The sequence below is a fragment of the Loxodonta africana genome, chromosome 17 (genome assembly GCF_030014295.1).
Source record: "Loxodonta africana isolate mLoxAfr1 chromosome 17, mLoxAfr1.hap2, whole genome shotgun sequence".
Taxonomy (NCBI): Eukaryota; Metazoa; Chordata; class Mammalia; order Proboscidea; family Elephantidae; genus Loxodonta; species Loxodonta africana.
In genome coordinates, this window is record NC_087358.1 from 66,823,985 (window position 1) to 66,849,150 (window position 25,166).

Sequence of the window (25,166 nt, forward strand, 5' to 3'; positions counted from 1 at the left end):
GGAAGACCCTCAGCGAGGTGGACTGACACAGTGGCTGCAACAATGGGCTTAAGCACACAATGATTGTAAGGATGGCGCAGGACTGGGCAGTGTTTTGTCCTGTTGTGCATAAGGTTGCTATGAGTCAGAGCCAACTCAATGGCACCTAACAACAACAATAGCACATTGATCCAGTTTAGGGCTATTTCATGGTTCTTATTAGTATTTTCTCAGAGCAAGAGAGATCTCTGGTTGGTGAAGCATCAAAAGCATTAGAAAACAGGTGTTTATTTGGTTCACCAGGGAAATTTTTGTACCTGATTTTAAATAGGTAGGCTTGACCTCAAGCCTCTATAAGTAGCATACTTGTCTGCTTCAATGATTTAGCCCATTTTTAGATGGGAGGGAACTTAGAATAGAAATACACTTTGTTTTCTAGCTGTTCAGCCCTGTATATCTTTGTTACTGTCTTCAGAGAGAAAATAGAGAGGATTAAAGTTAGGGATGTGACAGTGCTATAGAACTTGACAGTGATAGAGAACTTGGCAGTGGTAGAGAACTTGACAGTGATAGAGAACTTGACAGTAGTAGAGAGCTTGACAGTGGAGAGAACTTGACAGCGGAGAGAACTTGACAGCAGTAGAGAACTTGGCAGTGGAGAGAACTTGACAGCGGTAGAGAATTTGGCAGTGGCAGAGAACTTGACAGTGGTAGAGAACTTAACATTGGAGAGAACTTGGCAATGGTAGAGAACTTGACAGTGGTAGAGGACTTGGCACTGGTAGAGAACTTGACAGCAGAGAGAACTTGGCAATGGTAGAGACCTTGACAGTGGTAGACAACTTGTCAGTGGTAGACAGCTTGACAATAGAGAGAACTTAGCAGTGGTAAAGAACTTGACAGTAAAGAGACCCTGGTGGAGGCAGAGAACTTGGAGACCTGGAGCCCCTTCCTTGTGCCTACAGCACGGCCAGGGATCCTTTGAGGACTCAGATGTGAGAGATTGTATTGCACTTGGTGTTACTCAGTTTCTGCATCTACTAAATGGAGTTAAAAATAAAATTCTAAAGTACTTCCAGGGGCACAAACTGTTAATACACTCAGATGCCAACTGAAAGGTTGGAGGTCCGGAGTCCACCCAGAGGCACCTTGGAAGAAAGGTCTGGTGATCTACTTACAAAAAATCAGCCACTGAAAACCCTGTGTAGCACAGTCCTACTCTGAGTTGGAGTTGACTCAACGGCAGCTGGTAAAGTATGTTCAAACTCTAACAGTGATTCTGTGATATAGGTGGAATTGTGGTTGAGTTTCTCTTTTCCGCACCCTCCATGTTTACATTTTGTTGTGGTTTATAATGGAATTTTTATATTTGAAAATGATAGTAATAACTTTCTACTTCATACTTGTGAGAGCATATGAAATTATACATATGTACATGACCTGAATTTTTTTTTATTGAAAGGCATTCTATAAACTGAAGCCACAATTTTTTATCTTGCAAATAAGACAGATGAGTTCTGTATCCTCTTTGAGCCTTATATCTCTTTCTTCCCCAGATCAGTGGCTTCAGCATCACTTTAAAATATACTAATGCGCATTTTTTGGGCGCTAGAGTTCTTATTACAAAATGTCTCCTAATTTTACATTTACAGTGGCTAGTCGTGAGGTTGAATAACCAGAGGGGCAGACTGACACCCTTATTATTTTATTAATGTTAATTTTGTGATTCATAATATATGAAAATTCACCAAACTCTAGTTTGTGACCTCAGCCATGTCTGTTAAAATCAGCTGAAGCGTGTACTATGCCTGTAAGCACCCTTTCACCTAGGGTGCCTCCTGGGACCCGGATCCCTTGGTGAGTGCTCCGACAGCAAGGGTGCCTCCTGGGACCCAGATCCCTTGGTGAGTGCTCCGACAGCAAGGGTGCCTCCGGGGACCCAGATCCCTTGGTGAGTGCTCCGACAGCAAGGGTGCCTCCGGGGACCCAGATCCCTTGGTGAGTGCTCCGACAGCCTAACTGTATGCATGATAGAGAATACATCACTTTAGAAGCAGCATCTTCAAAAAAGTTTTAAGTTGCATTTCTAGACACATTAGCTTTCTAATGTTAGAGTTACTCTCTAAGTCCATGAAAGTGTCAATTAGTTCTCATGTATTTGGAGGTAACTCTGGAAATCTCTCCCCCATTCACCTCTCCACCGCCAGCCAAATTACACCTGGTCACTAAATTGGCAGTTGTTGTTAGGTGCCCTGGAGTCAGTTCCGACTCACAGAGACTCCTGTGGCTGAGTAGAACTGGCTTACAGGGTTTTCTTGGCTGTAACCTTTACAGAGGCAGATTGCCAGGTGTTTCTCCTGCGGAGCCGCTGAGTGGGCTCCAACCACCAACCTTCCAGTTAGCAGCCGAGTGCTTCACTGTTGTGCCACCAGGGCTCCCTGGTCACTAAATTAGGGCTTTAAATTTTCCAAGTTGACCATGTGACCATGATATTTTAGATTACAAAAAAAATACTTGGTAAACATATTGACTTGAAATAATTAAAATTGTATTTAAGTAAATTGAGTATATTCTAAATGTCTACATACACTCGAGGCTAGATATGGTCAGCTCTTAGTCTTCTTCCCCACAAAACTGCTGTCAGCTAGCAAGCATTGAAACTTAGGAACAAGATTCTGTATTGTTGCCATGATCTCCCCACGTTACTGTCTGTGTCCATAGTATTTGGGGAAATTGAGCAACTCTTTTTTTTTTTTTTTAATAGTCATCCCAGCCACACGCTCTTGTGTTGATTTTAAGAGAATTGTGTAACCTCTGGAGATGCTGGGTCTTGCTCAATACAACGTCCATTAGCATATGCAGTTTACTCTGACGAGTGAGTGAATGAGCTGTTTTCAGGTGCCTTTCACTAAATGACCGCTGCTCTGCAGATATATGTTGAAATTTGGCTCTTTAAATTTCCTTCCTTTTTTAGTACTTTCCATTCAACTTTAATTTTAAGAAAGAAAGAAAGTGTAACCTCTAAGGTCCCTGTCATTAAAACTGACATTTGAAAAACATAAAGTTCAGAAAGTCCCAGTTTCCCTTAGCAATTTCAGCCCTGGTTTGCATCCCAGCAGAGGCATGGTGTCTTACCACCACTGGCTATGTGACAGGGCTAGAATCAGAGAGCAGTCACAGGTGGTCACAGCAACCCACACATCACACATTGTGGTGGTTCAGATTTTTACATGCCAGACAATCTTAGATCCATCACTTTTAGCTGTCGTAAAGTTGGCTTCCAAGTATGGTGACCCTGTGCACAGCAGTATCAGACTGTTGTGATCTGTTGCCATCCGTAGGGTTTTTAGTGGCTGATTTTCAGGAGTAGATCTCCAGGTCTTTCTTCCTAGTCTGTCTTAGTCTGGAAGCTCTGCTGAAACCTGTTCAACATCATAGCAACACACAGGCCGCCACTGACAGGTGGTGGTCGCGCATGCGGTGCATCGGCCAGGAATAGAACTCAGGTCTCCCACATGGAAGGCGAGAATTCTACCACTGACCCCCCACTGCTCCAGTTTTCTTTCGAGATAGCGATTTAATTTAAACCACCCACCATATACTGTAACTCTAGGACCTACTGACTGTAATCCAAAATTAGGCCCAGAATCTGTGGCATCATGAAACTGTTTCCTCGCTGTTGACAATATACGTGACACGTATACTTCTCAGTAAGTATACGGAAAACTTCAAAGACATCTGAGTCTAGTTCCTTGATGGCGTCACTGGGGAGCACATCAGACATTTTCCATAGGCTTCTGGGAAATGTTTTGAAATACCAAAATGGTTTTCTTTTCACATGGAAATATGACTTTTGTGAAAATCACATTTCAGTTTGTGGATGCCTGATCTTCTCTCTTACTTTGCTTTTGCTTTGCTCAGAGTTCGCTGGTTAAGCACAATATTGCAATAGAAAATTCTTATTGCAACCGAAAACTTCTTTTCTTAGGTGCTTCCCCATTTGCTGGTCCTTGACCAGCTGACTTCCACTCATCCCCCTCACAGTGAGATCCAGTCTATGGGTAGCTATTTTAATTCTTGGGAAAACTCTGACAGTGGAAGCTTGATACTTTGAAATCACTGACATACAATGTAAGGATCCTTTCTTTATCTGAATAGATGTAACATGACTTATCAATACCTAAACACGTCTTTTGTTAAGAGTATCTCTACCTTCATAAATTAAAATAAAATTGGACTGTTTTTAATTTTATTCAATCTGTTGATTATATATTTCTGTGTACCTGAGGGCATCAACCTAACTTCAGAGGCTATTAAGCAAGACAAAATCTCTACCTTAGAATCCATCTTTCAGTTGCTCTGTAATTTGCATCTGCTTATCAATGAGGCTAAATTAAATGCAATATTGTAATAAAGTATTTTATAAAAATACATATGTATATTTTAAATGCTTTGCTGAATTTAGAGATAAAGCTGCACTTATGAATTCTGTCACAAATATCTTCAGTCCTTATTTGGAAACAAAACCACGTTTTTCTTTCCTGTTGCCATTCCATTTCAGTTATAATCACCATTAACTTTACGCTGTAATCATCCCTGGTTCGGGAATTCAGTAGATCAGAAAACTGTTTGCCTCCTGACATCAACAGCAACAGGGAACCATAAAAAAAAAAAAAAAAAAATAGGTCAGCTCAAAAGACTGAGCACTTTGTGTTTAGCTGGTAAAACAGATCAGCTCTAAGGTTGACCTCCTCGTGTGGTGACTTCTGAAAAGATAGAACAGGAAGATTTGTCCCACCACCCTGCCGCCCCATACCTGTCCTTGCGGTGAAGAAATTTCCATTTGAACCTGGTGTGGGATGTGCTTTCATTCAAACCGCATATCCAAGAAGCTGCCTCTAGAGTTTTGATTTAGATGTAGTTGCAAAAATATGAAAGTTAACGTACTTCTTGGCACATGTAGGGACATCATTAGAACAGACATCCACTGGAGTTACCAGTGGTCCCTAAAATGAAAATAAATTAGGTGCATTTGTTTACTTTCTGAGAAAGCACTTTGTATTTAGTCTCCAAAGCGTAACAGGTGCATTAAGAAAATGGTGACAAGGGGCGACTATTGACTTTAAAGTTTGCTAAGGTTGAGTCCAAATGAAGAACTCTATTTTTATGCCATTGACGACCCTTGAATATTGAAACAATTTAATGGCGGCATCGTAATTGCACAAATGCTATTCCCCAATGGTGCCATCATGAGTGAAGGGTTTCGTTGTCCTTTGGCTAGTCTGCTTTCCTTATGAAATACAGTAAGAATCTTTGATGGTGAAATGGGGTTTACCTGGTTGAAATGAGGGTTATTCCTGCCATTTGCTAGTAACCAAAAATATGTGCTTCTTTCCAGCTGTTCTTCTGTGTGTTTTCAATTATGTTTAATTTTTCTGCACTGTCTCTTTCTATTCTAATGGCTGCCCTCGGAATAGGCTGACCTCTGCTCTCCGTGTGACATCCTGCAGTTGGATTTTCGTCACATTCGAAAGACTGTTGACACTCTGCTGGCACTCGGGGAGAAACCCCCACAACCAACTTCTGCCCTCCGCTCCAGGGACCTTATAGACTTCTGTCTTGCCCCCCTTCTCTTTGTAGTGCTGGTTTATCTCATTTACCGCTGGAATGCGCTGTCTGCCTAACGTCTGCATGTGCTTCCCACCACTGCCGTCACCTGGTCATTATGGGGTCCTTCCCCCACGGGAGCCTTTGCCTTGCAAACACTCATCCCTGTCATCTCCTCAGTCATCTCTCGAATTTGAAGCTAAGCGCTTAGAAATCAGGTTTTCCAGAAGCACAAACTTTAGAAAATGCAGTTTGCGTTAACTAATTCCTCTCACTTTGAAAAGCAAGAGTAACAGCAAAGCGTAGGCACGCCTCATGCTTCCTCACCCACGTGGTGCCAGCAGCAGTGCTTTGGGGTTCTCTCCTCTCTCCTGGTGTGTGCTTCCGGGGTAGGGCAGAAGAGGATTCCAGAACTTAGCGTACGGAAGTCTTTCCTTGGGGTCAGTATTTACCTCAAATCCTAATTCAGGAATGGGAAACAGTGCTCTTGAGGGGCTGCTTTGCAGAGGAGACAGAAAAATAGCATCCTTGCCCAATTTGGTCTATAAAAATCTGTAGAAATAACACTATTGACCAAGTGGGCAAGTACCACCTGGGGAATGATTGCTTTGCTGGGAATTCAGTTGGATTCCGCCCTGTGTTCTGCAGCCGGAGCTGTAAGGGGCATCGGGGAGGGGTGCTGCCACCTTCTACCCTGAGCAAAGCCGCTTCGCCCTGCAGCCTGAGCAGAGCTGTGCAGAGGGTCTCTGGGCAAAGGAGTGTCCCTGGCTGTTACAGCTCACCGCGGAGAACTTGCTTGCACACAAATTTCTGTATGTTTCACTTCTTCCTGCTTCTTAGCTCTACCCTGAGACTCTTAGAAAATCGTTTTCCAAAGAGGATCTCTATTTTTAAATAATGAAGGGGATAGTGTTGCTTTTTTGCTGCATCCCATAACAACTGTAGGTCCAGAACGTGATTGAGTAGACTGTGTTCATTTGCACATAAAGCCATGAGTCATGGAACATTCTTAGTCCTGGGCTGGGGTGACTGTGACAGAAGCCATTAATAAGATTGCTCTTAATTTAGAAGAATGTTGTTTCTCTCATTACTTGAAATTTCCATTTAGCTTTTGATTGCCAATGACTTTAACTTGCAAACTGTTTTTATTTGTAAGTAAGCCTAGAGGATCATTATATGTGAAATATATCTGCTTTTTGAGCAATGTGATCAGATTGTAATTGAAAGGAAAAAAAAAAAAGAATCTTACCTAGGCCAAGATACTCCTGGTTTCTGGGATGTCTTTATACTATGAGAAGGCTGTGTTCCAAGGTCAACCAGTCACCTGATGCTTCAGTTTAAATCCTGGTTGCCAAACATCGTTTCTGAGTTGGATTGGGGAGGTAATGGCATTAACTTCCTTAAGATAAATCTCTAGTTTACTAAGAGGCAAACCGTTCATGAAGATAATTTTATTTTTCCAAACATGCCCATGAGTTCAGGAGACTTGAAATTGTGGAAAGCCCCACATAGGTAGAAAACTGAATTCCCAGAGATTGCTCTTCGCTCAGTCAGATCAGATTTTCTCACAGGAAACGTTCTTTACATGAGAATAGCTTGAGTTAACTGGGCTTTTTCCTCCTGACTTTGTGTTGACTGGTGAAACACAGGGTATCTGGAAGTTATCTAACCTCAATTGTGTACGAATAACCCACAGTTGTACTGAAGTGAATTGCCCTTGGTGCTATCTTGTATTCTTAAATCTGTAATACGAATAAATCCCTTTGAACAATGTCTGATAAGCACCCTGAGCCATACGTTGCTTAATAAACACATTTTGGGTGATTATTCCAAGTTTTTTTTTTTTTTGGTCCATCAATACGTTTATTCATGTGGACCCAGAATAACTCTCAGCATTTCCAGCTGGTTGGTTGTGTTCAGTTCTGCGGTGCATTGAGGCTTCCCTTAATGGTCGCCACTGTTGTTTTGGTTTTTTCTTGTTTGGAGGGCAAGGGGGAAGAACAGATTACTTACTGGGTGGCCAGCTGAAAGAAAATGCTATCAATAAAAACTGAGTAGAACAGTCATGTAAGATTAGATTTAATTGTCCAGTGTTGGCTCGACATCATTCTGTAGCTGCTTTCATATTTTAACTCTGCTGTCTGGAATATTCTTTGGATGCACTTTCATTTTTCATGCCGTTAATTTATCTACACCCTAATGTGCTGCTCCTCTTGGGATTTGTTGGATGGTATATTTTCATCAAGTAGTATGGTCACTAGTCGAACAGTTAATTTGGACCTTGAGGCAAAACGTTACATGAACCGTTCTGCCCATTGTCAGGCCGTTAATGTCTGTTTAGAATGTTAAGCGCTTCCGAGGTTCCCCTCCAAGGTGCCTGGGCACTGACTGGTGCCTGCCATTGCATCGTAACTGGCAATGCCTGGCCCACAAACTTGCAGGCTGAGAAGTGTTCAGGGGTTTGGTGTGCGGTTTATATGTACCTGCTGAATCTCTGTCTTCTCACATGAAAGACCACTTACCATTACTTCCTTCCAATACCTGATAAAAATTACCAGGTATTTATTTACATTTTCTTTTTAAAATACTCATTTACCTTTTCTTTCTCTAGTTCTTCCAATTGGTGAGGAACTCTCCATTCAGTGTCGGAATTTCCAAAATTTGTGAGGAAAAAAACCCGTTCCTGTCTAGTTGATTCCAACTCATAGCGACCCCATAGGACAGATAGAACCGCCCCATAGAATTTCCAAGGAGCAACTGGTGGATTCGAACTGCCGACCCTTTGGTTAGCAGCTGAGCTCTTAACTCACTATTAAACCAGTTGCCTTCGAGTCCATTCTGACTCGTGGTGACCCAGTGTGTATCAGAGTAGAGCTGTATGCTCCAGTTTTCAGTGGCTGATTTTTCAGAAGTAGATCTCCAGTCATTTCCTCCTAGGTGTCTCTGGATGGACTCCAGCCTCCAACAAATTAATGCATCCCTTGTATTTGTAGATTTGTGGTTCACATGCACTCACTTTTCTTATGGAGAGGGTGTGAACTACTAGACACTTAAGAAACAGGAATGGTGGAAAGGGCTCGAGGGACCCAAAAGTAATACCACAATGTAGGAATTTCAGCAATGCGAGTAGATAAATAAAGGCACTTTACGTATACTGATGGCATTTGTTTGTGAGTTAGAAGTTACATTTAGTTCATTGTGGCTTGGATTGTCTCTAAAATCCATGCCAGTCCCTGGATGAGTCATGAGGACAAAGGGTGGAGGTACTAGAAGCAGGGTTACAATCCCAGGAGCCTGAAAGTGGTTTGGGATTAGCTGAAAAATCTTTCAATATGATTTTATTTCAGGAAATTCAGGTTTTAAACGAGGCTTCAGATTTTGACATTAGCTCTTGATAAACAATTATGTTTACAAAATACGCATTTTTCTATTCTTTTTTTTTTTTTTTTAAACTGGGTCCAGATTTCTTGGCTTTTCAATGTGATTTTGTTCATTCTTGTTAATTCATTTGCTCCTATCCATTTGATAGGCCCAGCGATATGCTAGTAACTATGACATGGTCCCATTCTCAGAAGGCTTACAATTTTGGCCAAGGGTCAGCAGACTTTTTTTGTGAAGGGCCAGATAGTAACTATTTTAGGCTTTGTGGACCAAACAGTCTCTACTGCGACTAGCCAGCTCTGCCTTTGTGGTGTGAAAGCAGTCATAGACAATACACACGTGAATCAGCATGTCTGTGTTCCAATAAAACTTTATTTAGAAGGACAGGCTGTAGCTCCTGCTGTCCCAAATAGTTCCACAAATATACTACATTTTAAATTTTATATCTATCCTGTATTTTCATTTGTAGATTATGATGACAAGGTCTATATGTTTGTAAAAGTGGCAGGACCCTCAGTGTTTGGAAAACATTGGTAGAGAATAATATAATAATTTAACGAGGGATACATTAGCTTCTTCCTGGTCTTTGTAAAAACATTTAATTTATTAAACATTCTCCAAGTCTGGTTTGAAAAAAAAAAAACAGGCTATAGGCTGGATTGACCAGCAGGCTATAGTGTGGGGACCCCAGGAGTGGTGGGGCCTTAGAAGAAAGAGGAATTCAGTATGAATTCCTGTGGTGAGTCAGGGATGGGATTTTCTAAAATGCATTGAAAGGGGTCCGTGCAGGCTTCCTGGAAAAGTGGACTTTGACCCTGAGTCCTAAAAGGTGTGTAGGAATAGCCAGGTGAGGGGGAGTGGGTAGAGAGGATGAGTGAAGAGGTAGGAGGTGTGGAGGATGGAAGTACACGGCTGGCATATAGAGAATCTGTGAGAAGTGCCAAGAAGTCCTCTCCATAATCGTGTAAAGTGATTGACGAGGTCTCCAGTAGACACTGGGAGAAACTGCCTCCAGCATGCTCGTGTGGTGGAACTGGACCTAGAAGCCATCTCATAATGCTCAGCTATTTTTGTTATAAGGCTCGATCTGGTGCCAAGACTTTATATTCTAGAAACAGGCTAAACAAGAGGAAATGTGCTGATTTAAATGACTTCATTCTAGCCTACTAGCTGGCCTGGAGGAGACCCTGGGTAATAAAAACGGTTATGCACTTGGCTGCTAACCGGAAGGTTGGAGGTTCACGTTTACCCAGGGACACCTAGAAAGAAAGGCCTGATGATCTACTTCAGAAAAAAACAGCCATTGAAAGCTATATGGAGCACAATTCTACTCTGACACACATGGGGTTGCCATGATTCGGAATCAACGTGAACTTTTATTATTATTTTTTTTTTTAGTTGCCCTGGAAGTAGGTCTGTGGCAGTTTGGGAAGATAAGAAACTATAGAATAAGGAGAGCCAGGCAACAACGGCAGCGTAGCTTGTTCCCGTGAGGTGTTTTCTGCCAGGACAGCATGTCTGCCCCTTGCTCTGAAAAAGAAGCCAAACGAGCCGAGTAGCAGAGCTAATGCCTTTCACTGAGTTGAGGGCTGGGGTCTGTGATCCCACCTGATGGTGAAATTGATCAGCACTTCCTAGATGGCACTCCAGGGGCTAGCGGACCTCTTCCTGTAACGGGCTGTAGACTGGACACACTCCTTCATTGATTAAGGAATTTTTGATTGGCAACACAATGTCATGGAAAGAGCCTGGGCTCTAAGATGAGACAGAAGCGGTTTCAAATCCTGGTTCCATTACTTACTGGCTATGTGAGTTTAGCAGTTAAACTCTCTGCACCTCAGTTTTCTCATCCATAAAATGAGGATGTTAACATACACCTTGCAGGGTTGTCATTAGAAAATAATAAATGAAAACTGCTGGCATTGGGGCCAGGCAAGTAGTAGGTGCTCAATAAACCTTCAAGGTTAATATTTTGTTTTTATTGCTTGCCTGTCTTTCCAGCCTTGTTTGCTGTGGTTGAGAAGAGGGATGGGTGAGGCGATGTAAGTGAACCTAATAGACTCCACCATTGGAATTGAGAAGCATCACAAAGCACGAGTTCGTCAGAGAGGGTCAGAGCATTATTTTCACTTAGGATACCATAATCTGCTCTGACTTTTAAAAAAGAAGCTCATGGGTATACTGAAACAGTCTGCTGTCACATTCTCCGTGAAAACCACTAGGATCCTATTACAATGCAATTTAAATTCATTTATAGTCAGTGTTAATGTACCTGTGGTTAAGAGTTCAGGCTGTTAACCAAAAGGTTGGCAGTTTGAATCCATCAGCCACTCCTTAGAAACCCAGTGGGGCAGCTCCGCTCTGCCCTATAGGGTCAATATGAGTCAGAATCGACTTGACAGCAATGGGTTTGGTTGGTGTTAGCTGCCATTGAGTCACCCCCTTCCCAACTCATGGTGACCCCAGGCACATTGGAACAAAATGCTACCCGGTCCTGCGCCATCCACATGATTGACTGCAGATCAGACCCCTCTGATCCATAGGGTTTTCATTGGCTAGTTTTCAGACATAGGTTGCCAGGCCTTTCTTCCTAGTCTTGGTCTGGAAGTTCCACTGACAGACGGGTGGTGACTACACATGAGGTGCATTGGCCAGGAATTGAACCGAGTCTCCTGCATGAAAGGCAAGAATTCTACCACTGAACCACCATGGCCTCAACTAGTCCTTTAAAAAAAAAGTCCTTTTAGGTACCTCCAAATCTATCCGGTCACCTCTTCAGGAGGCCAAAATGAAAAGAGAAAGAATGCCTTTTGTTCACTCTTCATTGACAGATGTGAAGGTGAAAGAGAGAACCTTGGAGTCTGTATCTAGTTTAGCACCAAGGAGACCAGGTAGGTCAGAAATGCGTGTTGGAAAAACACAGATCTAAGAAGAGGGTGACCGTACAGTAGACTCTGTCTGTGAAATGTCCAGGTAGTGCATTAGCAGGAGGCTGAGGCCTGAGTAACTCTCCATCCCCGTCTCTTGTGAGCCCCCAGCCCTTGCCTCTCATGATCTCCAGTATGGAACCTCCACTCTGCACGCCACTGGGCCACCATTCACAGATGGGACAGTCTGTGGGATCGCCTTGAGTTGGAACAGTCTCCACAGCAGTTGGTCAGGGTTTTTGGGGGTTTGGTAGAGTTGAAGGAGCCCTTGGTGCAGTGGTTAAGTTGTTCAGCTGCTCACCAAAAGGTTAGCAGTTAGAATCCATCAGCCACTCTGGGAAAAAGATGTGGTAGTCTGGTTCCTTAAAGATTTACAGCCTGGGAAACCCTATGGGCCAGTTCTCCTCTCTGTTTAGTCAGAGTCAGAAATACTCTGAATTTACCTCAGGTTAGATAAAGAGGAGGGGAGGAGGAGTAAGATGGTGAGAGAGCGTAGGACCCAGTGAGCTATGGAGGATGTCATGGTGACCTTTGAAGGTCTTAAGAGCAGAAAGCCTTTATCTGTGGTAATTTATGGAGCGGCTCAGGAAGATCTGGTTCCTCAGCCAAGAGTAGCACAAAAGGAAGCAATCCTAGACGATACACTCTGCTTGGTTTCCCATTTAAACGCTCTTTAAAAATCATGGTCTCTGGGCTGTGGAGAACACATCGCTATCAGGTCAACAAGCAGGGTATTTGCTGTGGAGGCATTTCTACCCAAGGAGACTGCCCTAAAAAAAAAAAAAAAGCCCTATCAGATGACAAAGATGTGAAATTCTTTCTTTATGTTATTTGGTAAGCTGTTCTGTTTTGTAACAAGAAGCTACGTCAGTTACTTTCCTTGAAGAGCAGGTGTTAGACATTTCCAAAGAGGAAAAACACAACGTGAGAAAGTAGCGGGACATTTGTGTCTTTGACAGGTTTGTGAAGGAGTCTTAAAAGAGAGGGTATCGAAGGCTGTAGTTAAATTTTACTTATTTACAAGGCTGTTTGTTTTTCATAAACCATGAAGTCTCCCCACACATGGCTATTCCAGAGGTCACCGGAAGTGAAGTGAATTAAATAGCGGTTTATGGTCAGTACAACTGTGTGTGGCCTGTATAGATGATTATTTGAGTTACTTTACAATATGTGGCATGCTATTTTGCAATTTTGCTTTATAAAAATTTAAGTTAATATATTCTTGTGTGGTTTCTGACTGCCTCTGTGTTATTTGGTGTAAAGATTTCTTTGGTGTCTAGATCTTTTGCTCATCTCAGGGTGATGGGGAGCCTGTGTAGAACAACACTCACTTGTGAAAAAGCAGTATTTTCTCTGCACACAGGGGAATGGTCTTTGCAGTGGGCAGAGACAGGAAAGCAAGGGGAGGAGCACAGTCTAAGATGAAAAAATGGGCAGTTATGTAGCAAGATTTTATGATTTGATCCCAATCATCCAAAAAGTGATATTCTGTTCTTCTTTCTTTTAGGAGAAACTGTGTCTCCCCCATCACATCCTTGAAGAGAAAGGCCTGGTAAAAGTGGGTATTACCGTGCAAGCGTTACTAGATGTAACCGTAGCAAAGGCTCTGTTCACATGAAGCCCACACCTCTTTTTCCATCGGAGATAACGAACTCTGCTCTCAGAACCTGTTCCACCCACCTTCCCACTCACTGCCTGTCAGTTGCTCAACTCTAGTTGAATTGAAAAGGCCTTCTGTCCCAGGGAGGACCTTAGGGGGGACTTGGTTCATTTCAGGACTGGCCTCCCATGTTAAGACTTGACAGGTATTTATCTTGAAACCAGTGAGGTAGCTGGTCGAGAAGAACTGAGCACATCAATGCCTTTTTCAAGTGTCTCCATCCCTTCCACATTCACCGACCACCATGACCAAAGCACCAGGCCCAACTGATTTGCAGCAAGATGCATGTGTTTCACAAAAACCAAACTCGTTATATAGATAGTGGGGGGCGGGGACGCCATCAGGTTTTTCACCACCAAATTTTTCAGGATTGTTTCTTGAGACCATTGCCTTTTAAAAAACTATTTTTGACATGCAAAATATTTATATAAATATTATTTATTAGTGAGTTGTTATTCATCCGTTGGATGCAAATTGTAAATGAGGAAAACTATTTTATTACTGCTTTTTTGTGGTTAAACACTTTATTTTAATATTATAAATATTCAGTTATTTTCTATTCCTCGTAGGTCTCAGTAATCATGTTTTCTGGTGTATATGACTCACAAAAACATTCTAAGCAAAAACAAAGAAAAAAAACGGTGCTTCTGTGACAAGAACTGTTTCCTGGGGAGGCATTAGTTACTTTTTGGTTTGAGGAACAATTGTTCTTATTTATATGTCTGCATTCCATCCAGTTTCCTACATTCCAGCAGCCCTGCTGTCCCCCTCAAATAATGAACGGACTGAAATCAAGAGAGCACCCCAGAGTTACTTGTAAATAGCCATGATGGAAAAAAAAAAAAAGACATATTAAACTTGAAGATAAAATATGAAGTTATTTTTCTGGATTCATACTTATTTTGCTATGCACAAAACATTCACGTTTTAACACAAAAAGTGTTAGCATCATGTGTCTTGAAGTATAATTTTGCACTGTAACTTGGGTGATTAAAGGAAGTCTAGCACCAAAGGTAGATTGGGAGGAAACGGGATAGCAAAGTGGAGATGAGAAAAAGTTTGTTGTTTTAACCAAAAAAAATTTTTAAGGGAAGCTTTGAATAAGCACAGAGGACCTGGGTCAGGAAACCAGGTTATAACTGCCTGTTTTAAAAGAGGAAACAATTCTGCGAGGTAGAAATACTCACCTTATGGTAGTTCAGTTGGTTTTCAAAGTACTCTGTAAAATACTGCAAGATTCATGGTCTCTGGTATGAGGTGTGAACTCGGAAGTGCATTGTCAGTGAGCCTGGTGGGGCAGCTACCTGCACCACAATGGGGGGCTGAGGAGAAGGTGAAGTAAGTTTGTGAGGCAGAGTGGCCAAGGGGTGGGGGCCGGGGAGGGGGGAAGTAGCTAAAGCAGAACATGACCAGAGAAGAAGCAGCAATAGAAACTGTCAGTCTGAGAGATTCACGTAGGCTTCACCTAACACGATAGCCTATTTTAAGCAATTATATGCAGGTACACTCACGCTGCAGTTACAGATACTCCGGTAATTAGTCTTTCAAAGTGTCGTGAATGCTGACTGCATTTTCGCCTCTGGGAAAGCCATAACAAGTTTTTCAGCAGGAGCAGCTGCCGCAATTTCTAAGACAAATAAAAAGGAGAACACAAAAGACACGAGCAAGAGGGGACAGCCTGCATGGAACCCAGGCTAAGGTCAACTGGCGCAAAGGCCTCCCTCCCTCCCAGGGAAGGGAGAGCTTGCCGAAAATTGTCATTTGGATTGGCAGCTAGCAATTATGTCCTCTCAAATGTACTGTGCACTTTAACCTAACGTAAAGTATATTTTAATATTTTCCTGTACTGCACAAAGACCTGTCTTGTCAAATAGCATAATGATGTAAAGTAGAAAGAGATTTTGAACAAAGAGCATATACAATTTAAGCGGCATTCAAAGGTTATATAAATAGGAATTTAGGTTGCTGCACCTTGACGGGCATTCAGAATGCAGGGTCTGGAAATATTTTTTTACACTGTATATATGGCAACGTGAAGCTCTGTAATCATTGTTTAGAGAGTTTTTTTTTTTTTTTTTCGAAATTAAAATATTTCTTTTGATATTTTTCAGTACTTTCTTGAGGTTGGCTGTATAATACAAATGGCTTCAGTATTTTGTAATGCGGCTTTTTTTCTTTTAAATGCAGCACTTGTATGGCTAGGATGTCCTCATCCTTGTACACTGTTTATATGTGCAATAAATGTGCATGACCAGCTGACAGTACTCTGAGTGAACAGACTGTACATAGTGAAAATATCCTTCCTTTTATTATTTAACAGCCATTAAAACTTTGAATTTGTACAAACCATCTTTTGACTGACTTTATCCATCGGATGTAAAAGTTGACTCTTGTGGTACAAAAAAAAAAGTCACTGCTGAAACATAGCAGTCATCTTATGTGATTATATATAAGAAAAACATATATTTATACATATATATAGATGTATCAGGAGAATTATATATACACATAAAACAAAAACCACATCTGTTGCCGTCTGATCAATTCCAACTCATAGCGACCCTGTACGATAGAGTAGAACTGTCCCGTAGGGTTTTCAAGGAGCGCCTGGTGGATTCGAATTGCTGATCAAAAGGTTAGCAGGTGTAGCTCCTAATAACTACAGCACCAGGGTTTCCATATATACACTAACTCTATGTACGAGGAGCCGTGTTCACGTAGTGGTTAGAGCACTCAGCTGCTAACTGAAAGGTTGGTGGACGAAGGATGTGGCAGTCTGCTTCCTTAAAGATTTACAACTTTGGAAACCCTATGGGGCAGTTCTGCTCTGTCCTACAGGGTAGCTATGAGTCGGAATCCAGTGGACGGCAATGAGATGTTGGGGTTTTTTTTTTTATATATATATACACTAATATGCTGTGTTTTTGCTGTTAGTTGCCATTGAGTCACTTCTGACTCATGGCAACCCAATACGTGCAGGGTAGAACTGCTCCATATGGTTTTCAAGACTGACCTTTCAGAAGCAGATCCTCTGAGGCACCTCTGGGTGGGTTCGAACCACCAGCCTTACGGTTAGTGGTCGAGCACTTAACTGTTTGCCCCATCCAGGGACTGTCCTAATATGCTATACATAGATGCATATATACTAATTCTATATACAATATACCCATATACATATACGTGTGTATACTGGTGCAAACGGTGAAGGGTTTGGCTGCTAACTGAAAGACTGAGGTTCCAGTCCACGCAGAAGTGCCTCAAAAGAAAGGCCTGGGCATCTACTTCCAAAAAATCAGCCAGCATTTCACGGACATTTTCCATTATAAGTTGGCTGGAGCAAGTGGGAAACGTATACTGGGCAAGGGGAGGGATGGAAGCAGGGCTGTGAGCACTGTGGAGATCCTTGAGTAAGGTCATCTCAAGCAGCCGTATTGCACTGGCCACAGCGGGGCCAACCAAGATACCAGGTGCTGTCCAACAGTTTCACCTGGGAACTCTCCAGTTCTTCCTGGGTGAATTTGAGAGATCGGGACAAAAAGGGCCCCAGGGGAGCTGACTGTCTAATCTTCCAGCTCCCCTAGGAGGTCTGCTGGTAGGGATCCCTTCCAGTAGAGTCGGGATGGTAGGAACTCAGGGAGTTATCTGGGTACTCCTTGAGTGTGGGGGTGTGTTACACAAAGGGTATTTGGAAAGCAACGTTTCACTCTGCACCACTCTCTACTCTCCACACTCATCCCGCCCCCACTAACGGGGCACACTGCCTTAGCTTCCTAGTGCTGCTGTAACAGAAATACCACAAGTGGGCACCTTTAGAGAACAGAAATTTGTTTTCTCACAAACAGGGCCTTGGCCATGTGGATTCCTTCTGTGAGCTCTTTCCTAGTGCTGGTATCTGCTGGCAATCCTTGGTGTCCTGTTGCTTGTAGTTGATCCTCACATGTCTGTCTTCCCCTGTGGGTGTGTCTCTGTGTCTATTCCGGTCTTATAACTTACAGGATCCACCCTACCCTGGTATGACTTCAACTGACCGATTCCCTTACATTAGATTGCACGATGGAAGGTAATTACATAACATTACATTAAATGTGAGTTAATTGCATTAAATTATGGAAGGCAATCTACTCTACCCAAAGCCAACTGATTTAATCACATGTAACTGTGGCAGCAACTGGACAAGTGTTCAACCAAACCACTGGGAACCATAGTCTAGCCAAGTTGACCCATACCATTAACCACCAGAGCCGCCTTCATTGCCAGTATTTGGTGAGTGGCTAGTGTAGGTCAGGTGTTATATCTGAACCACAAGCTCTATTAGGATAAGGCTGCTTGTCTGATTTGTTCTCCATTCATTCCCCATGCTTGTCATGTGGTAGATACTAAAGAGTTGTTAGTTAAAGGAATTAACAAAGTTTACATACACATCTGAGAAAATCCTACCACCACCCTATAAGGTAGGGATCTGTCATGGACACCTAGGGGGTTGCTCACCTATTACCACATGCTGCCAGGAGCTACTCTGCCTCACATACCTTGAAGTCTTTGTGGCTTTTACACGATGCTGCCCATCTGGCCATTGGTTATTGGTTTAGGAGCAGCTGCCCCACTCAAAAGTGACCAGTAATCCTCATCCCCCAGGATTTTATTGTCCTCGGGACTGAAGACATATGCCATAAAACCTAGAAAAAAACTGGAGGATAAACCTGACATGCAGAGAGTCCTGGCCAAGTTTGTATTCCTGGGTCTGGGAGTAACGGAAACCTGTATTTCTGAAGTTTGAGTTTTGCATAGCAACGGCTTTTTGCAAAGGAGTGGTGGTTCAGCAGTAGAACTCTAGCCTTCCACGCGGGAGACACGGGGTTGATTCCCAACAATGGACCTCCCACGCAGGCACCACCCATCTGTCATTGGGGGCTTGTGTGTTGCTATGCTGCTGAACAGGTTTCAGCAGAGCTTCTAGACTAAGACTAGGAAGAAAGGCCTGGTGCCCTACTTCATCAGCCAGTGACTGCCCTATGGATCACAATGGTCCAGTCTGCAACCCATCATGGGTATGGTGCAGCTTTTCCTTGTGTTGTGCATGGGATCGCCATGAGTCGGGCTGACTGAAGGGCAGCTAACAACAACAATGGCTTTTTGCATAAAATCCATTTGAGTTGGGCTTCTATCTCTTCTAAATGAGAGTGCAGACTAAGGAGAAGCTTAGGCCCAAGAGTGTTCATGTAACTGGTTCAAAGTGACAGCAGGTAAGAGAGGAAGTCAGGATTCAAGCTCAGGTAAGACAGGCCTCACCCTTTTCATTATCCACCAGGATACCCAGAAGAACTGACCCAGCTGAAGTTTCTACAGTTAAAAAAAAAAACAAGGATAGTGGGTAGGAGAGAGATGCTGATGAAGAGTGAGCTAATTATATCAGGTGGACACTTGAGACTGTGTTGGCATCTCCTGTCTGGAGGGGGGATGGGAGGATAGAGAGAGTTGGAAGCTGGCAAAATTGTCACGAAAGGAGAGACTGGAAGGGCTGACTCGGGGAGAGCAAGTGGGAGTACGGAGTAAGGTGTATATAAACTTATATGTGAGACTGACTTGATTTGTAAATGTTCACTTGAAGCTCAATAAAAGTTAAAAAAAAAAAAAAATGTTCCAGACAACCACCAGGATGTTTGGAGACACAGAACGAAGCACATTCACGTGGTAACCATCTGGGCTGCTTCAAATGCTGGCTGAGACAGACCAAGGCCAGAGCAAAAAGAGCAGGAAAACAGGGATTAATAACGCAGGCCCAGTGGAAAGGAAGTGCTCTTCACTCTCATATGAGATTTAAGAAGAAGCCTCCAGTTTCTCTGTCCCAATTTAATAATATTACTATATCTTAGTTACCTGGTACTGCCATGGCAGAAACACCACAAGTGGGTGGCCCTAAAGAACAGAAATTTATTAAAGTTCAGGAGGCTAGAAGTCCGGATTCAGGCCATGGCTCTAGGGAGGTCCTTTCTCATTTCAGCTCCCAGTAGCCAGCAATCCTTGGTGTTCCTGGGCTTGTAGAGGCCTCTGCCCTGTGTGCCTGTCCTGTGTGTCCTGTGTGTGTCTGTCCCGTGTGTGTCTGTCCCGTGTGTGTCTGTCCTGTGTGTGTCTGTCCTGTTTGTGCCTGTCCTGTGCATCTGTCTTCATCTGGTCTCTTGTGCGTGTGCCTGTGTCTCTTCAGCTCTTTTTATAACTCAGAAGTGGTTAGGTTTAGGACCCACCCTATCAGGTATGACTTCATTAACATAACATAAGACCCCTTATTTACAAACAGGGTCATATTTACAAGTACATACTTTTGAGTGACAATCCAATCCATAACACTATGGTTTTTATATTTGGGGTTTTTTCTGTCTATGAAAGTGTCACAGGTCATCACAGAAACTTTGGAGTATAAAGAAGTTGGGAGAAACCACTAGTATAGATTGAATTATGTTCACCCAAAATATGTGTTATAAATCCTAACCCCTGTATCTGTGGATGTAATCCCATTTGGGAATAGGGTTTTCTTTTTTAATGAGGCCATGGCAGTGTAGGGTGTGTCTTAAGCCAATCACTTTTGAGATGTAAAAGAGCAGATTAGGCATAGAAGCAAGGAAGCACAAATGGAGAAAAGATTAATGCCACATGGAGATTGCCAAGAAACCAAGGACCGGAAGCTGAAAAGAGACAAGGACCTTCCCCCATAGTGGACAGAGAGAGAGAGCCTTCGCCTAGAGCCGGCAACCTAAATTCGTACTTGTAGCTTCCTAAAATGTGAGAAAATAAGTTTCTGTTTGTTAAAGCCAGTCACTTGTGGTATTTCTGTTATAGCAACACTAAGAAACTAAGACCACCACCCATAATCCCACCTCATAAGGGATGGTTCAAATTTTTAAATATTTTCTTTGAGATACTCCTATGCATTTTTTTTTTTTGCATCTAAGATTCTGCCGCCTTCAGACAAGAGTGCTGCTCCTTCTGGGAGTTACCTTCTAGCAGACACATTTTGGGGGATTACTGTGTTGCTTTTTGCATGTCCCTCTGGTGAACTGAGAATGGGAAGGGCTAGGTCAGTTTGCTGTGGAATTACCTGGCATAACAGTGGAGCAGGGGGCTTATATGAGATGAAACCAAAAACCAAACTTGCTGCCATCGAGTTGATTCTGACTCATAGCGACCCTATAGGACAGAGTAGAACTGCCCCATAGGGTTTCCAGGGCTGTAATCTTCACAGGAGCAGACTGCCATATCTTTCTCCTCCCAACCAGCTGGTGGGTTCCGTCTGCCAACTTTTGGTTAGCAGCCAAGAGCTTTAACCACTGTGCCACCAGGTAATTTGTGTTTGTCCATTCCATGCATGCAGCTATGGACATAAAAAAATACAGAGGGTCAAAGCAGTGTCCTTGATTTTAGGGGCTTGCAGCCTCGTTGGGCCGTGACAGGAACACAAATGGCTGTGATATAAAGCAGTGTGTGATATGTGCTCTGAGATATAGAAAGTGCTGGAATGCTCACAAAGGGAGTCTGATCCTGTCTATGGGGTCAGTCAGGAGAGGCTCCACAGAAGGGGCAGTAGTGGAGAGAAAATGATGGTTAATATTTTGGACAAACAAAAGCTGAATTTACCATCGGCACCTTTCCCTTGAACAATGTACTTCAGGGAGAAGGAAGGTCTAAAATCCAAAAAGGAATGGTGAACAAATAAATACGTGACCATGAGGGTACATCCAAACAAACATTGGCTATATGACAATGATATTTATCTAATTAACATCATTGTGGAGCGGCTGCTCAAAGTAAAAACAAAGTTCTGAACATCAATTATGTGTATGACGAGAGCACATGAACTATTTCCTTGTACTGTTGTAGACGAGGGTAGAGATACCGCTTTATGTTCAACTGTGTTAAAAACACACGTTAACATTTTAGTGGAAAGAAAAGAGAGCCTATTGCTCTCAAATCAAGGAATTAAAAAGTCCTCTCCAAAAGTGGACAGGAAGGAGGTAGATAGGGAAGAAGAAGCAGAAGGAGCAGTGTAGAGGGAAGGCACCAAGTAAGAGGGTAAAAATAAATCCAAATATAGCAGTAATCACAATAAATATTAATAGACTAGATGGTTAAATTCAGGAACCGATGGTACTGAAGGAAGAAGTCCAAGCTTCTCTCAAGGCATTGAAGAAAAACAAGGCTTCAGGAATTGATGGAATATCAATTGAGATGGTTCAACAAACAGATGCAGAGCTGGAGGTGCTCACTTGTCTATGCCAAGAAATATGGAAGGCAGCTTCCTAGCCAACTGACTGGAAGACATCCATATTTATGCCTATTCCCAAGAAAGATGATCCAACCGAATGTGGAAATTGTAGAACAATATCATTAATATCACACGCAAGCAAAATTTTGCTGAAGATCATTCAGAAACGGCTGCAGCAGTATATCGACAGGGAACTGCCAGAAATTCAGGCTGGTTTCAGAAGAGGATGTGGAACCAGGGATATCATTGCTGATGTCAGATGGATCCTGGCTGAAAGCACAGAATACCAGAAGGATGTTTACCTGTGTTTTATTGACTATGCAAAGGCATTCAACTGTGTGGATCATAACAAACTATGGGTAACACTGCAAAGAATGGGAATTCCAGAACACTTAATTGTGCTCATGAGGAACCATTACATAGATCAAGAGGCAGTTGTTTGGACAGAACAAGGGGATAATGATTGGTTTAAAGTCAGGAAAGGTGTGTGTCAGAGTTGTATTCTTTCACCATACCTATTTAATCTGTATGCTGAAGAAATAATCCAAGAAGCCGGACTGTATGAAGAAGAACGGGACATCAGGATTGGAGGAAGACTCATTAATAACCTGTGTTATGCAGATGACACAACCTTGCTTGCTAGAAGTGAAGAGGACTCGAAGCACTTACTAATGAAGATCAAAGACCACAGCCTTCAGTATGGATTATGCTTCAACATAAAGAAAACCAAAATCCTCACAACTGGACCAATGAGCAACATCATGATAAAAGGAGAAAAGATTGAAGTTGTCAAGGATTTCATTTTACTTGGATCCACAATCAACAGCCATGGAAGCAGCAGTCAAGAAATCAAAAGATGCATTGCATTGGGTAAATCTGCTGCAAAGGACCTCTTCAAAGTGTTGAAGAGCAAAGATGTCACCCTGAAGACTAAGGTGCGCCTGACCCAAGCCGTGGTATTTTCAATTGCATCATACGCATGTGAAAGCTGGACAATGAATAAGGAAGACCGAAGAAGAGTTGACGCCCTTGAATTGTGGTGTTGGTGAAGAATATTGAATATACCATGGACTGCCAACCCAACAAAAGTACGAACAAATCTGTCTTGGAAGAAGTGCAGCCAGAATGCTCCTTAGAGGTAGGGATGGCGAGACTGCATCTTAACATACTTTGGACATGTTATCAGGAGGGATCAGTCCCTGGAGAAGGACATCATGCTTGGCAGAGTACAGGGTCAGTGGAAAAGAGGGAGACCCTCAACAAGGTGGATTGACACAGTGGCTGCAACAGTGAGCTCAAGGATAACAACGATTGTAAGGATGGCACAGGACCAGGCAGTGTTTTCTTCTGTTGTGTATAGGGTTCCTATGAGTCAGAACCGACTCAACGGTACCTTACAGAACAACAACAGATGGTTAAAAGGCAGATTGGAGTTTTTAACAATCCAACTATAGAATGCTAGTTTTTGCTGTTAGCTGCCATTGAGTTGGCTCTGACTCATGGCAACCCCACGTGTATCAGAGTAAAACTGTGCTCCACAGGGTTTTCAGTGGCTGGTTTTTCAGAAGTAGGTCACCAAGCCTTTCTTCCTAGGTGCCTCCAGGTGGGTTTGAACCACCAACCGTTTGGCTAGTGGTCAAACACATAACCATGTACACCACCAAAGGGTCTCTTATTAAACGTAAGGACATAGGAAGGTTGAAAGTAAAAGAAAGTGATGCCAGGCAAATGCAAATCAAAAGAAAGCTGATACAGCCATATTAATGTTAGGCAAAGATGATCAAATAACTGAAAAATTCAGATAACAGTGTCCTAAACAAGATAGTGGAGTCCCTGGTACAAACAGTTAATGTGCTCAGCTACTGACCGTAAAGGTGGCGGTTCAAGCTCACCCAGAAGCACCTTGAAAGAAAGTCCTGGCAATCTACTTCTGAAAAATCAGCCATTGAAAATCCTGTGGAGCACAGCTCTCCTCTGACACACATGGGACTGTCATGAGTCAGAGTCGACTCAAAGGCAACTGGTTTAAACAAAAGAGACATTTATTTTTCTTACAGGTAAAGGAAGTCCAAGTTCAGAAGTGGTTGCCCAGGCTGGGCTGGGGTCTCTGGTTGGCAGGGATTCCAATCACTGGGGGCCCCTGGTCATCAGGAGCCTAAGCCTCCTTCCATCAGCTCTACGCTCTTACAGATGAGTGCTCTCCTTGGTAAGGGCGCCTGAGGAAGGCCATCCAAGCGTGGAGGCAGATGTCCCACCATCAGTATTGGAAATCTGTGCCAGTGGAAACCTAGGGCTAAGAGAGCTGCATCCAATCAACCGAAAGTTCCTCCTGTTAAGAAATTTAACTGCTGAGAACGCTGACTTGTCAGGCACGCCTGGAGCTGAGGCTCACTGAGAATGCAGGAAAAACACCCTCTGTAAGAAGACAGAGGGGCCTTGCTGACACGGCAAAGAGGTGAGGCCAAAGGAACGGGAGGCAGTTAACTGCAGAAAACCCATCTGACCATTCCCTGTGCTTTTTCAATACTGTACTTGAATGTATTGGTTTCATGAGGGAAAAAAAAAAAACTCTACCAAGTATCTCTAGAGGGCAGCCGGGCAGACTCATTGGTATTCTCGAGTGATAAAATGGGGCAGGGATGGGCGTGGGAGGGCCAAGCAGTTACGCACCTGCTTTTGACGGTGACGAGAAATGTCAAAGTCAATAAAATTTAATGACTGGTCAATAAACTCTCCCTATCAACTATTGTTTCCCTTGAGACATAAAACTCAGGAAAGTGTTTGATTTCTTGGTCCCCACATAAATGCTTGCTCAGACACAAAAGCTAGATGGTGGGGAGAGGAGAGAAGAGATACTATATCAGTTTCCTGTGGCTGCTGTAACAAATGACCACAGACATGATGACTTTAAACCACAGAAACCTATTCTTTCACAGTTCTGGAGGTCAGAAGCCTGAAATCAAAGTCAGGCAGAGCCATGCCCCTTCCAGAACCTCAAGGGGACACCCTGGCCTCGTCCAGCTTCTGGTGGCTCCAGGCATTCCTTGGCTTGTAAAAGTATCACTCCAATCTCTGCCTTTGTCTTCACATGGCCGTCTTCCCCTTATATGTGTCTGTTTGTCTCCAAATCTCCCTCTCCTTATAAAGACGCCAGTCATTGGATTGGTGCCACCATAATCCCCTATGGCCTTGTTTTAACTTGATTGCATCTGCAAAGACCCTATTTCCAAATAAGGTCATATTGGCAGTTACCAGGGTTAGGACTCCATTATATCTTTTTGAGGGACGAAATTCAACCCTCTACAGATGGCTACTGCCTTAGAGAGACTACATATACCTGCTGGTTGGGATGAAT

At 42.9% G+C, this 25,166-nt stretch overlaps 1 protein-coding gene across 4 annotated transcripts in view; it reads left to right on the forward strand.

The window, feature by feature from the left end:
• LRCH1 (leucine rich repeats and calponin homology domain containing 1) overlaps positions 1 to 14,411 on the forward strand; it is a 250,924-nt gene extending 236,513 nt beyond the window's left edge. For 2 of the 4 annotated variants that reach the window (XM_064270122.1, XM_064270123.1), the window contains one exon: positions 13,402 to 14,411. In XM_064270122.1, the coding sequence (XP_064126192.1) occupies positions 13,402 to 13,512 (111 nt within the window). In that variant the 3' untranslated portion in view covers positions 13,513 to 14,411. The other 2 variants (XM_064270125.1, XM_064270124.1) reach the window with 2 other exon arrangements.
• Positions 14,412 to 25,166: the final 10,755 nt, after the last annotated feature.